The sequence below is a fragment of the Ranitomeya imitator genome, chromosome 3, assembly GCF_032444005.1.
Source record: "Ranitomeya imitator isolate aRanImi1 chromosome 3, aRanImi1.pri, whole genome shotgun sequence".
In the NCBI taxonomy this organism is placed as follows: Eukaryota; Metazoa; Chordata; class Amphibia; order Anura; family Dendrobatidae; genus Ranitomeya; species Ranitomeya imitator.
This window is the reverse complement of record NC_091284.1, coordinates 357,559,595-357,570,944: the sequence shown is the minus strand read 5'-3', so window position 1 is coordinate 357,570,944 and position 11,350 is coordinate 357,559,595. Positions and strand designations below refer to the sequence as shown.

At 42.9% G+C, this 11,350-nt stretch overlaps 1 protein-coding gene across 5 annotated transcripts in view; it reads right to left on the bottom strand.

Moving 5' to 3' along the window:
* Nucleotides 1-947: 947 nt before the first annotated feature.
* The window catches only part of MAP7D1 (MAP7 domain containing 1), a 129,883-nt gene continuing 119,480 nt past the window's right edge, over nucleotides 948-11,350 (bottom strand). For all 5 annotated transcript variants that reach the window (XM_069756866.1, XM_069756863.1, XM_069756864.1 and 2 more), the window contains 5 exons: nucleotides 6,039-6,083; nucleotides 5,856-5,919; nucleotides 5,674-5,773; nucleotides 2,750-2,967; nucleotides 948-1,469 (listed from right to left, as the gene is read on the bottom strand). In XM_069756866.1, coding sequence (XP_069612967.1) covers nucleotides 1,459-1,469; nucleotides 2,750-2,967; nucleotides 5,674-5,773; nucleotides 5,856-5,919; nucleotides 6,039-6,083 — 438 coding nt within the window. In that variant the 3' untranslated portion in view covers nucleotides 948-1,458. The remainder of the gene's footprint in view (nucleotides 1,470-2,749; nucleotides 2,968-5,673; nucleotides 5,774-5,855; nucleotides 5,920-6,038; nucleotides 6,084-11,350) is intronic.

Sequence of the window (11,350 nt, the reverse complement as noted above, 5' to 3'; positions counted from 1 at the left end):
ATGTTCCAAAAATCCTCACTCCCCTATTCAGTCTAGCCGTGGGGCGTGCATAATGGCTGTGGCAGAGCAAATCCTTAAGATTTTTTGCCCGTCGGGCAATCAATTTGGGGGTGGCCGAGATATGTGGTATCAACCTCGGTTCACTTAGTAATGTGCCCCAACTATGATCAAGGATCTTATAGATGTCCCGCCACTGGTTGTTAAAAGTAGTCACAATACCAAGTGGTGTATTTGACTCACGTGCCTGTCTCTGAAGTAGATCTGATCGTACACTAGTCCGGGCCCTCTGGTATGCAGAAGAAATCACCTTTTTAGGATAGCCACGATGCCTGAAGCGGTCCGTGAGTATCCTTGCTTCATCCTGAAAATCAGACGTTAGACTGCAGTTCCTCTTTAGGCGCAAAAACTGGCCGGTTGGGATGCCATTCTTAAGGTGCCTAGGATGAAAACTTGAGTAGTGTAACAGACTATTCGTCGCTGTCGGCTTACGATAGAGTGTGGTGACGACATTTGAGCCTGCCAAACTTACTTTCAGATCTAAAAACACCACCGAAGTTCGTGAGATATGTGAGGTGAGCCTGATATTGTAGGGATTGTCATTCAAATCAGCAATAAACCGCTCACAATCCTCTTCAGTGCCTGCCCAAAACATTACAATGTCGTCAATAAACCGAAGCCACTTAAGGCACCGTTCCCCAAACGCCACATGTTGGTACACAACCGACTCCTCCCACCACCCTAAAAATAAATTCGCATAAGAAGGTGCACATCTAGCCCCCATGGCGGTCCCCTTCACTTGTCTATAGACAAGGGGTCGGGTCGGGTTTCATGAAACTCGACTTTGCCAAAAGTCGGCGACTTTTGAAAATGAACGACCCGTTTCGCTCAATCCTACTAACAAGAATTAACTTCAAATTCCTACAAAGAGACAAGCAATAAATCACAACTGTGGATGTAACACTGTGAGGTTTTATTTACAGAATTCACATACATCATTGTACCCAGCAATCTCTTTTATTAAATAGCTAAATAATTAGGAACACCAAAAAGCTCATTCCCACATTTTCAACCATGGCTGGGAGATATTCCACTTTAATCATTTTATTCTTTTTATGTCTCTTCTTGTTTTGTGAGCTAAACCTTGTCAGTCTTGTTTTAATATAAGGTGCATGTTAAAAAGAAAAAAAAAAACACAAAAATTGTAATAACACTAAGTGTCCAGTATTTTTCAAAAGTAGATAGATTGTGGCACTGGTAATGCCTCCTAGTTGTAACCATCATCATTGTAGTTAACATATTCCTTTCGGCTCGTTCAGATCATAGAGCCATCAGCAGTAGTAACCATTTTGCTTTCATGCAAACAGCAGAAAGACTAAAACATAATTTTTTGTCCCAAGGTCTCTGCTCGTTTACCAAGGTCCACTCAGCCAACAGGAACTCAGACAATGTTGAAAACGGTTACAGGACTTCTGCAAAATAAAAATAAAATAAGACACTGAAAATAGATGCAAACTCGGCTTTGGGAAAATGGCCGCCGCGATCTCTTGTGCGCACGCGCGGCATCCCGCGGCCATTTTCCTGAAGCCCCGTGCAGCAGAGCACTACATCTGCGCACGCGCGGCCCCAGGAAGATGGCCGCCCCCACCGATGACAGGGGGTGATAGCGCAGATCGCGCGCTCCTTGTTCACGTGCCCACAGTGGATTAGTCACCTCAACGTGCGGACACCACTACGCCACCAACGAAAAGCTGAGGAAGAAACAGCGCTGTGAACACGCCCACCCGACCTGACCAGCCTGATTGACAGGCGAAAAACGGCGACTTTGGTAATGTATTGCGCAGCATAGGTGGGGAATCAGGGTACACTACATACACTATAGTAACGCACAGCGCAGGCCCTATTTAACAGTATTTATATCTCAATCTCAAAAAACGGGGTGACAGGTTCCCTTTAAGTTCTCCATCTTCACACATGTACTGCGATGCACTCATGCAAGAGAATCAGATCACAGTCAGATGACACTTGGCTCAATCTCTGACAGAGTTTAAGCAGCGTGTCATTAGCATAATCGGCCCGATCCTCTTGCATGATGGAATCTGCGCCAGTTTGGGCAAGCCCTCAGAGTGTGGGGAGACACATGACCGCATCTGGTAACAACCACTTGTCACCGTAGTCCTAATTTTCTAAAAGGAAAAACAGCACAATGCCAGGTTTTGCAAAAAGAGGCTCTAAAATTATGAATACATAGGGAATAGAATCATAGGTCATCTTTAATGTAAATAATATGACCTGAAAAGAATCTTGGTTGTACAAGTAAGGATTTTCCACACTACGTTTATTGGCTAGGTTAAGGCATCCGTTTATAAAACAGAAAAAGAAAAGTTTCTACGGGCCATCTGTATTGCTAATATGACATAAAATGTACATGTAACTATATATTGTCATTTGAAAAAAAAAAAACACAATTAAATATACATTTTTTTTAAAGAAAATAAATAGAAATTATGCTTTAACTAAAAGGCCACAAATAATGAACAAAAATAAACTGGAGCACATCTTACACAATCAAAGGAGTTGACAGCAGTGATTTGCTGGTGAATTTAACAGGGATTACGTTTATTTACCTAAACTAACGTTCATGTAATTATATACCAGCATTCATATTTAGCTGTAAGATGTGACTGTAGTGTATTACGCTGCTACAATTGGATTGACTTGCACAAGAACACTAAATATGCTAGTGCCTTACCTGTTATCTGAGGCGGCTGGACAGTTGACTTTTTTATGAAAGCATCTTTGCCTCCAAAAGCGATTATTGGCTCTGCCGGAGGAATAACTTTATCTCCATTGGAACTGCTAATTTCGGACAACGTTATCACCTCCTCAAAGGCAGGGGATGATTCTTTAGAAGAAAATCCATTTTCCTGTTTGGATGTTTGCACCCCATTCACTATGTGTCCAGGTACCCTAAATAAAATACTGAAAATATTAGCCTGCATGGTATGGTCATGTGCATATGCATCAGCAGTCACCTAAAGGTCGGGTACAGGCAGCTACAGGTGATTCTCACAAAATTAGAATATCATCAAAATCATATATTATATAGCGTCGTTACAAACAGAGTGATCTATTTCAAGTGTTTATTTATATTACTAGATGGTGGCCCGATTCTAACGCATTCTAGAATATGTATGTAGTTTATTTATGAAGATTTCAGAATAATGCAATGAATACAGAGGATTCGGCCGGCCAGGCGCGACCAATTAGCGAAGCGTGGTTCAAATCCTGCGCCAATTCGTGGCCGGACTGCGTTTGTCGCTGATTGGTCGCGCCCAGCCGGGCGCGACCAATCATTGAAGCTAGAGCCAGCTTCAGGTTTTTTCTAGGGCCCCGGGCAAGAGAGTCTAACAGCCCACGTAGCATATAACACAGCCCACGTAGTATATAACACAGCTACGTAGTATATAACACAGCCCACGCAGTATATAACACAGCACACGCAGTATATAGCACAGGCCACGCAGTATATAGCACAGGCCACGCAGTATATAACACAGCCACTTAGTATATTGCACAGCCCACGTAGTACATAGCAATGTGGGCACCATATCCCTGTTAAAAAAAAAATTTAAATAAGAAATAGTTATATACTCACCTTCCGCCGGCCCTCGGATCCAGCCCAGGCCTTTAGCGATGCTCCTCGCGACGCTCCGTTCCCAGTATAACCCGTGATGATGTAGTGGTCTCGTGAGACCGCTACATCATCTGGGGTCATTGCCGCAATGCATTATTGGGACCAGAGCATCGCGAGGAGCGGTAAAGGCTGCCGCGGATGCCGGAAGGTGAGAATAATAATTTTTTGTTTAATTATTATTTTTAACATTATATGTTTTTACTATTGATGCTGCATACGCAGCATCAATAGTAAAAAGCTGGTCACACTTACAGGGTTAATAGCAGAGTTAACGGACTGCGTTACACCGAATTATGCCGCGGTGTAACGCAGTCTGTTTAACGGACTGCTAAAAACACTATGTGGGCTCTTACTGGAGGGGAGTATGGAGGGGCCAATTCGCTGCCGGACTGTGCCTGTCGCTGATTGGTCGCGCCCAGGGGGTAGTGTGTTGAGACACGGGGCCAGGAAGGAGACAAGTCGTGTTCAGAATGGAGTACATATGAGAGCAGGATGTAGGACATTATTAGGGTAGAGGCTAATTATAGGATATTATTACTGCTGTGATCTTTTGTTTTTGAGGATACTGTTTTCAGTTGGGGGTGGGAGGTCCTGTTACTGTGCAGGGCAACACTGTCGCTTTTTTTCTTCATCTGGCATAGTGTAGAAGTTGGGGATTGTGCTCTAGATAACTGTTATTTTCTGCAGAGACGAGTCCTGGCTGGAAAAAGTAATGTTGGTGTGCACTGGATGAAGATGAAGAACTTCAACTAGAGACGTCACCGGGGAGTCAGTGTGTTACCTGTACATAGACACTACACATTGTATACTATATACAGAGCTCCTGTGTATAATGCCACTGGTGATCTCTGTATTACTTGTACATTGACATTATATACAGAATTCCTGTGTATAATATCACCATTGATCCCTGTATTACCTGTACACTATATACAGAGCTCCTGTATAAAATGTTACTGGTGACCACTGTATGACCTGTATACTGACACTATACACAAAGCTCCTGTATATCACGACACTTCTGGTAATATTAGTATTGTGTTTTTTTTATTTATTTTTTTATTAATGATCAGTTTTGTAGTATTCTGTCACTACGTGGTGGTAAAATGTGGTCCGGTCATGGTGTGGCATTATCTGTTCCTTATATGTGGTGGTAATATATGGTCTGGTCATAGTGTGGCGGTGTGTGTATGTGGTATTATTCTGTCACTGTGGTGGTAATATGTGGTCCGTTCATGATGTGGCAGTATTTGTCCCTTGTTTATTCGTTCACTATGTGGTGGTGATATATGGTCTGGTCATAGTGTGGCGGTATTTGTTCCTTGTATGTGGTATTATTCAGTAGCTATGTGGTGGTAACATGTGGTCCGGCCATGGGGTGACAGTTTTTGTCCCTTGTATGTGGTATTATTGTTCATTTAAAAAAATTATGTGACATATTCCCTTAGAGAAACAAATGAAAATATACCTAAAAAGAATATTGGATATTTTAACAAATGTTTAATAAGTTAGAGTAGAGTAGGGCCCTGCCAAAAGAGTCTACCTTGTTGTGGTAGCGGCTTAAAAAAAAAAATCTTTTGGCCAAAACAAAAGCTGCTGGCAATGTATGTGATCTGGTGCAAGATGGGAACTGATAATGTGTGATTGGTGAGGATGTGGTGCAGAAGTAGAGTTTTTCTATGAGTGAGCGACGGAACTTTAGCATGTTCAAAGGGTGGAGGCGGGGCTGGGGTGAAGCCTGAGCGAAGTCTCAGGGGGGCCTGAAAATGTTTCCAGTATAGGGCCCCGAAATTCCCAGTGGCAGCCTGAGTGTGAGACATGTACATCAAGAGAGTACACTGTCAATCATTACATGTCATGCCATTTCATTTAGAATGTGTTGGATTTTTTGGAGCTGATGAGCTGTTTGTTGTAGCCAGTATAGATCCTACATAATAAATGTGGAAGATAAATAGGCGGCCAACTCTGCTCGTGCTTACCCCTGAGGCAAATCAGCTCCTGCCATTTTGTCCTGTATCCTTACAACTTTCTTCTCTGGAAGTTCAATCTTCATGATTACTTCTGAGGATTCTGCTTCATCTGCAAATAAGACATTTTAGTTACTTTTGGTCATATGAAATGAAGAATACATGTTAACCTCGATAGGGTCTTAATGACTTACCTTTGTTGTGAACAGATTCTTGTTTGGTTTCCTTCCCATTCACTGTTTGTTTATCATCCTTTTTCTGCAAGGAGCCACAAGTTTACATTTAAAACCCTTAAGTCTACTAAACGGTTGCATTTTTCTTCTCTAACAATACATAATCCAATAGCCTGTTAGATACCAAACATGAGAAGTACTTACTTGAACATCCGATTTCCGTGTCCTTTTCATTATTTCTTCAAGACGCTGAAATAGGCAAGGATCAAGAATGAATATTTGTAATATGACATACAAAAAGCAAAACATCCAGCATTACCATAGAGAAATTGTTGGTGACAATTTCAGATACCTATCAAATTTGCATGGCCAGCAGAAGGCATTTTAAATATTCACATTCAAATAACCATCATCAGCATTCTATTGGCCATAGGAATTTTCTCTCTATATGGAGATTGTTTCCAATTCTAGTCACATGGATCAAGTAAACTGTAATGCTGAAAAAAAACAAGGTGTTTTTCAGAATATTACTCTGTGTGTGCACATTATACCTGGCTGGCATAAGGTTAGTCTAATAGCTTCCATTTAGAAGAAATCCCTTTCAGATATTAAATCACAATTATATAGCTGGAGCCTACACAGCTGTCACAAATGTTTTAACAGCTTTCCATGTACATTTTTGGTATTGCTGTAATTGTACTGATGTGGAGAATCACGTTGCCAGGTCATTTTTTCCTGTGCAACAAACATTAATAATAATTTTATTTATAAAGCGCCAACATATTCCGCAGCGCTTTACAACCTCTAGAGGGGACTTGTACAGACAATAGACATTACAGCATAACAAAAATCACAGTTCAAAATAGATACCAGGAGGAATGAGGGCCCTGCTCGCAAGCTTACAAACTATGAGGAAAAGGGGAGAAACGAGAGGTGGATGATAACAATTGCTTTAGTTATTCGGACCGGCCATAGTGTAAGGCTCGGGTGTTCATGTAAAGCTGCATGAACCAGTTAACTGCCTAAGTATGTAACAGTACAGACACAGAGGGCTATTAACTGCATAATGTGTATGAGAACATGATGCGAGGAACCTGATTATGTTTTTTTTTTGCTTTGTTTTTTTTTTTTGAATGGGCCACACAGGGATAGTTAGGTTAATGCGTTGAGGCGGTAGGCCAATCTGAACAAATGAGTTTTTAGGGTACGCTTAAAACTGTGGGGATTGGGGATTAATCGCATTAACCTAGGTAGTGCATTCCAAAGAATCGGCGCAGCACGTGTAGAGTCTTGGAGACGGGAGTGGGAGGTTCTGATTATTGAGGATGCTAACCTGAGGTCATTAGCGGAGCGGAGGGCATGGGTAGGGTGGTAGACTGAGACCAGAGAGGAGATGTAGGGTGGTGCTGAACCATGGAGTGCTTTGTGGATGAGGGTAGTAGTTTTGTACTGGATTCTTGAGTGGATGGGTAACCAGTGTAATGACTGGCACAAGGTAGAGGCATCGGTGCAACAGTTGGTGAGAGTTACAATAGTCCAGACGAGAATGAATAAGTGAAACAGTAAGGGTTTTTGCAGAGTCGAAAGTAAGAAAAGGGCGAATTCTAGAAATGTTTTTGAGATGCAGATAAGGAGAGCGAGCCAGTGATCGGATGTGGGGGGTGAATGGAAGCTCGGAATCAAGTATGACAGGGGCAGCGGGCATGTTGCTTTGGAGTAATGTTGGCAAAGGTAGGTTAGTAGAGGGAGAAAACACGAGGAGTTCAGTTTTTGACAGTTTCAGATAGAGGGAGGATATGATGTTAGAGACAGCGGTAAGACAATCACTGGTGTTTTCTAAAAAGGTCGGCGTGATAACAGGAGAAGTGTATAATTGGGTGTCGCCAGCATAGAGATGGTACTGGAAAACAAATCTACTGATTGTTTGTCCAATAGGGGCAGTATACAAAGACAACAGGAGGGGGCCTAGGACTGATCCTTGAAGAACCCCAACAGAAAGGGGAAGGTGAGAGGAGGAGGAACCACAAAACATACAGTGAAGGATCGGTCAGAGAGATAGGAGGAGAACCAGGAGAGAACGGTGTCTTTGAGGCCGATGGAGCGGAGCATAGTGAGGAGGAGCTGATGATCCACAGTGTTGAATGCTGCGGAGAGATCCAAGAGAATTAGCATGGAGTAGTGACCATTAGATTTAGCTGTTAGTAGGTCATTAGAGACTTTAGTGAGGGCAGTTTCAGTAGAGTGTAAAGAGCGGAAGCCAGATTGAAGAGGGTCGAGAAGAGAGTTATCTGAGAGATAGCGGGTAAGACGGGAGTGGACCAGGCGTTCGAGGAGTTTAGAGATGAAGGGAAGATTAGAGACAGGTCTATAATTAGCAGCACAGTTTTGATTGAGGGATGGTTTTTTAAGTAATGGATGTATGATGGCATGCTTAAATGAGGAGGGAAAAATACCGGAAGTGAGGGAAAAGTTGAATATTTTTGTTAGGTGAGAGGTGACAGCCGGGGAAAGGGACTGGAGGAGATGTGACGGAAAGGGGTCACTGGTGCAAGTGGTCGGGCGAGAAGATGCAAGGAGCCTGCTTACTTCTTCTTCTGTAACTGGTTCAAAGTCAGAGAGTGAACTAGATGCAGTGGGGGAGGGAGGACAGTGCATGGTATGAAGAGATTGGGAGATGATTTCCTGTCGAATGTGGTCAATTTTTTCTTTGAAGTAATTGGCCAGATCGTCAGCACGGAGATCTGTAGTTGGGGCCTGCTCTCATGGGTTGAGTAGGGACTGGAAAGTGTCAAAGAGATGTTTAGGGTTATTTGACAGTGAGGTGATGAGGGTGTTGAAATAGGTTTGTTTGGAGAGGTGAAGGGCAGAGTTGTATGTTTTCAGCATGAACTTATAATGGATGAAATCTTCGGGTAGATTAGATTTTTTCCACAGACGTTCGGCGCACCTGGAGCACCGCTGCAGGAAATGTGTTTGCAGCGTGTGCCACGGTTGTCGCCGTTTGTGCTGAGTTGTTTTATGTATAGGAGGTGCAGCTTCATCCAGGGCACTTTGCAGTGTTTCATTGTAATGCTTCAGAGCAGAATCAGGACATGAGATGGAGAAGATTGGGGCCAATGAGGACTGCAAGTTCTTCATAAGTTTCTGGGTATTAATGGCCTGTATGTTTCTATAAGTGTGGAAAGTGGGGGTGACCTGAGCGGGATGGCAGTTCTTGATAGAGAATGAAAGAAGGTTGTGGTCAGAGAGCGGGAGAGGGAAGTTTGTGAAATCATCCATTGAGCAAAGCTGGGAGAAGACCAAGTCAAGGGAGTTTCCATCTTCATGCGTTGGAGAGTTAGTATGCTGCGAGAGGCCGCATAGGTATAATGCATTCCAATGCTGGTGTCTTGCAACGCATTATACCAGCGAACAAAGTAAAAAAAAAAACTGAAAGTCCCATTCCCATAGAAGAGCTAAAGTGAAAAAAGTAAAAAAAAAAAAAAAAAAGACACCAGTCACACATTTTTATGTAAAAAAAAAAAAAAAGGGTACATATTTGGTATCGCCGCATCGGGTATGTTTGGATCTATAAAACGGTCATACTAGTTAAACCCCTTCAGTGATCGCTGTAAAAATCTAAAACTTGGCAAAACTATGGTTTTTCATCATACCACTGGAAAAAAGAGGAATAAAATGTGATAAAAAAAGATGAATGTAAATAAAAATGGTATTGCTAAAAAGATCACCTTGTCCTGTAAAAATCAAGTCACCATACAGCTCCATCAGCTGAAAAATTAAAAAGTTATAGCTCTATAAATCGATCCAAAAATAGTTACAATTTTAAATTGTAAAAGTGCCAAAAGATTATATTATATACTAGATGGTGGCCCGATTCTAACGCATCGGGTATTCTAGAATATGCATGTCCACGTAGTATATTGTCTAGCCACGTAGTATATTGCCCAGTGACGTAGTATATTGCCCAGCGACGTAGTATATTGCCCAGCGACGTAGTATATTGCCCAGCGACGTAGTATATTGCCCAGCGACGTAGTATATTGCCCAGCGACGTAGTATATTGCCCAGTCACGTAGTATATTGCCCAGCCACATAGTATATTGCCCAGCCACATAGTATATTGCCCAGCCACATAGTATATTGCCCAGCCACATAGTATATTGCCCAGCCACATAGTATACTGCCCAGCCACATAGTATACTGCCCAGCCACATAGTATATTGCCCAGCCACATAGTATATTGCCCAGCCACATAGTATATTGCCCAGCCACATAGTATATTGCCCAGCCACATAGTATATTGCCCAGCCACATAGTATATTGCCCAGCCACGTAGTATATTGCCCAGCCACGTAGTATATTGCCCAGCCACGTAGTATATTGCCCAGCCACGTAGTATATTGCCCAGCCACGTAGTATATTGCCCAGCCACGTAGTATATTGCCCAGCCACGTAGTATATTGCCCAGCCACGTAGTATATTGTCCAGCCACGTAGTATATTGCCCAGTGACGTAGTATATTGCCCATTTACGTAGTATATTGCCCAGCCATGTAGTATACAGCAGAGCCACGTAGTATATTGCACAGCGATGTAGTATATTGCCCAGCGATGTAGTATATTGCCCAGCGACGTAGTATATTGCCCAGTCACGTAGTATATTGCCCAGCCACATAGTATATTGCCCAGCCACATAGTATATTGCCCAGCCACATAGTATATTGCCCAGCCACATAGTATATTGCCCAGCCACATAGTATATTGCCCAGCCACATAGTATATTGCCCAGCCACATAGTATATTGCCCAGCCACATAGTATATTGCCCAGCCACGTAGTATATTGCCCAGCCACGTAGTATATTGCCCAGCCACATAGTATACAGCACAGAGGCACGTAGTATATTGTCCAGCCACGTAGTATATTGCCCAGTGACGTAGTATATTGCCCATTTACATAGTATATTGCCCAGCCATGTAGTATACAGCAGAGCCACGTAGTATATTGCACAGCGATGTAGTATATTGCCCAGCCACGTAGTATATAGCACAGAGCCACATAGTATATTGCCCAGCCACGTAGTATATTGCCCAGTGACGTAGTATATTGCCCAGCCACGTAGTATATTGCCCAGCTACGTAGTATATTGCCCAGCCACATAGTATATTGCCCAGCCACATAGTATATTGCCTAGCCACATAGTATATTGCCCAGTCATAGTATATTGCCCAGCCTTGTAGTATACAGCACAGAGCCACGTAGTATATTGCCCAGTGACGTAGTATATTGCCCAGCCACGTAGTATACAGCAGAGCCACGTAGTATATTGCCCAGCCACGTAGTATACAGCACAAAGCCACGTAGTATATTGCCCAGCCACGTAGTATGCAGCACAGAGCCACGTAGTATATTGCCCAGCCACGTAGTATACAGCACAGAGCCACGTAGTATATTGCCCAGCCACGTAGTATACAGCACAGAGCCACGTAGTATATTGCCCAGCCACGTAGTATATTGC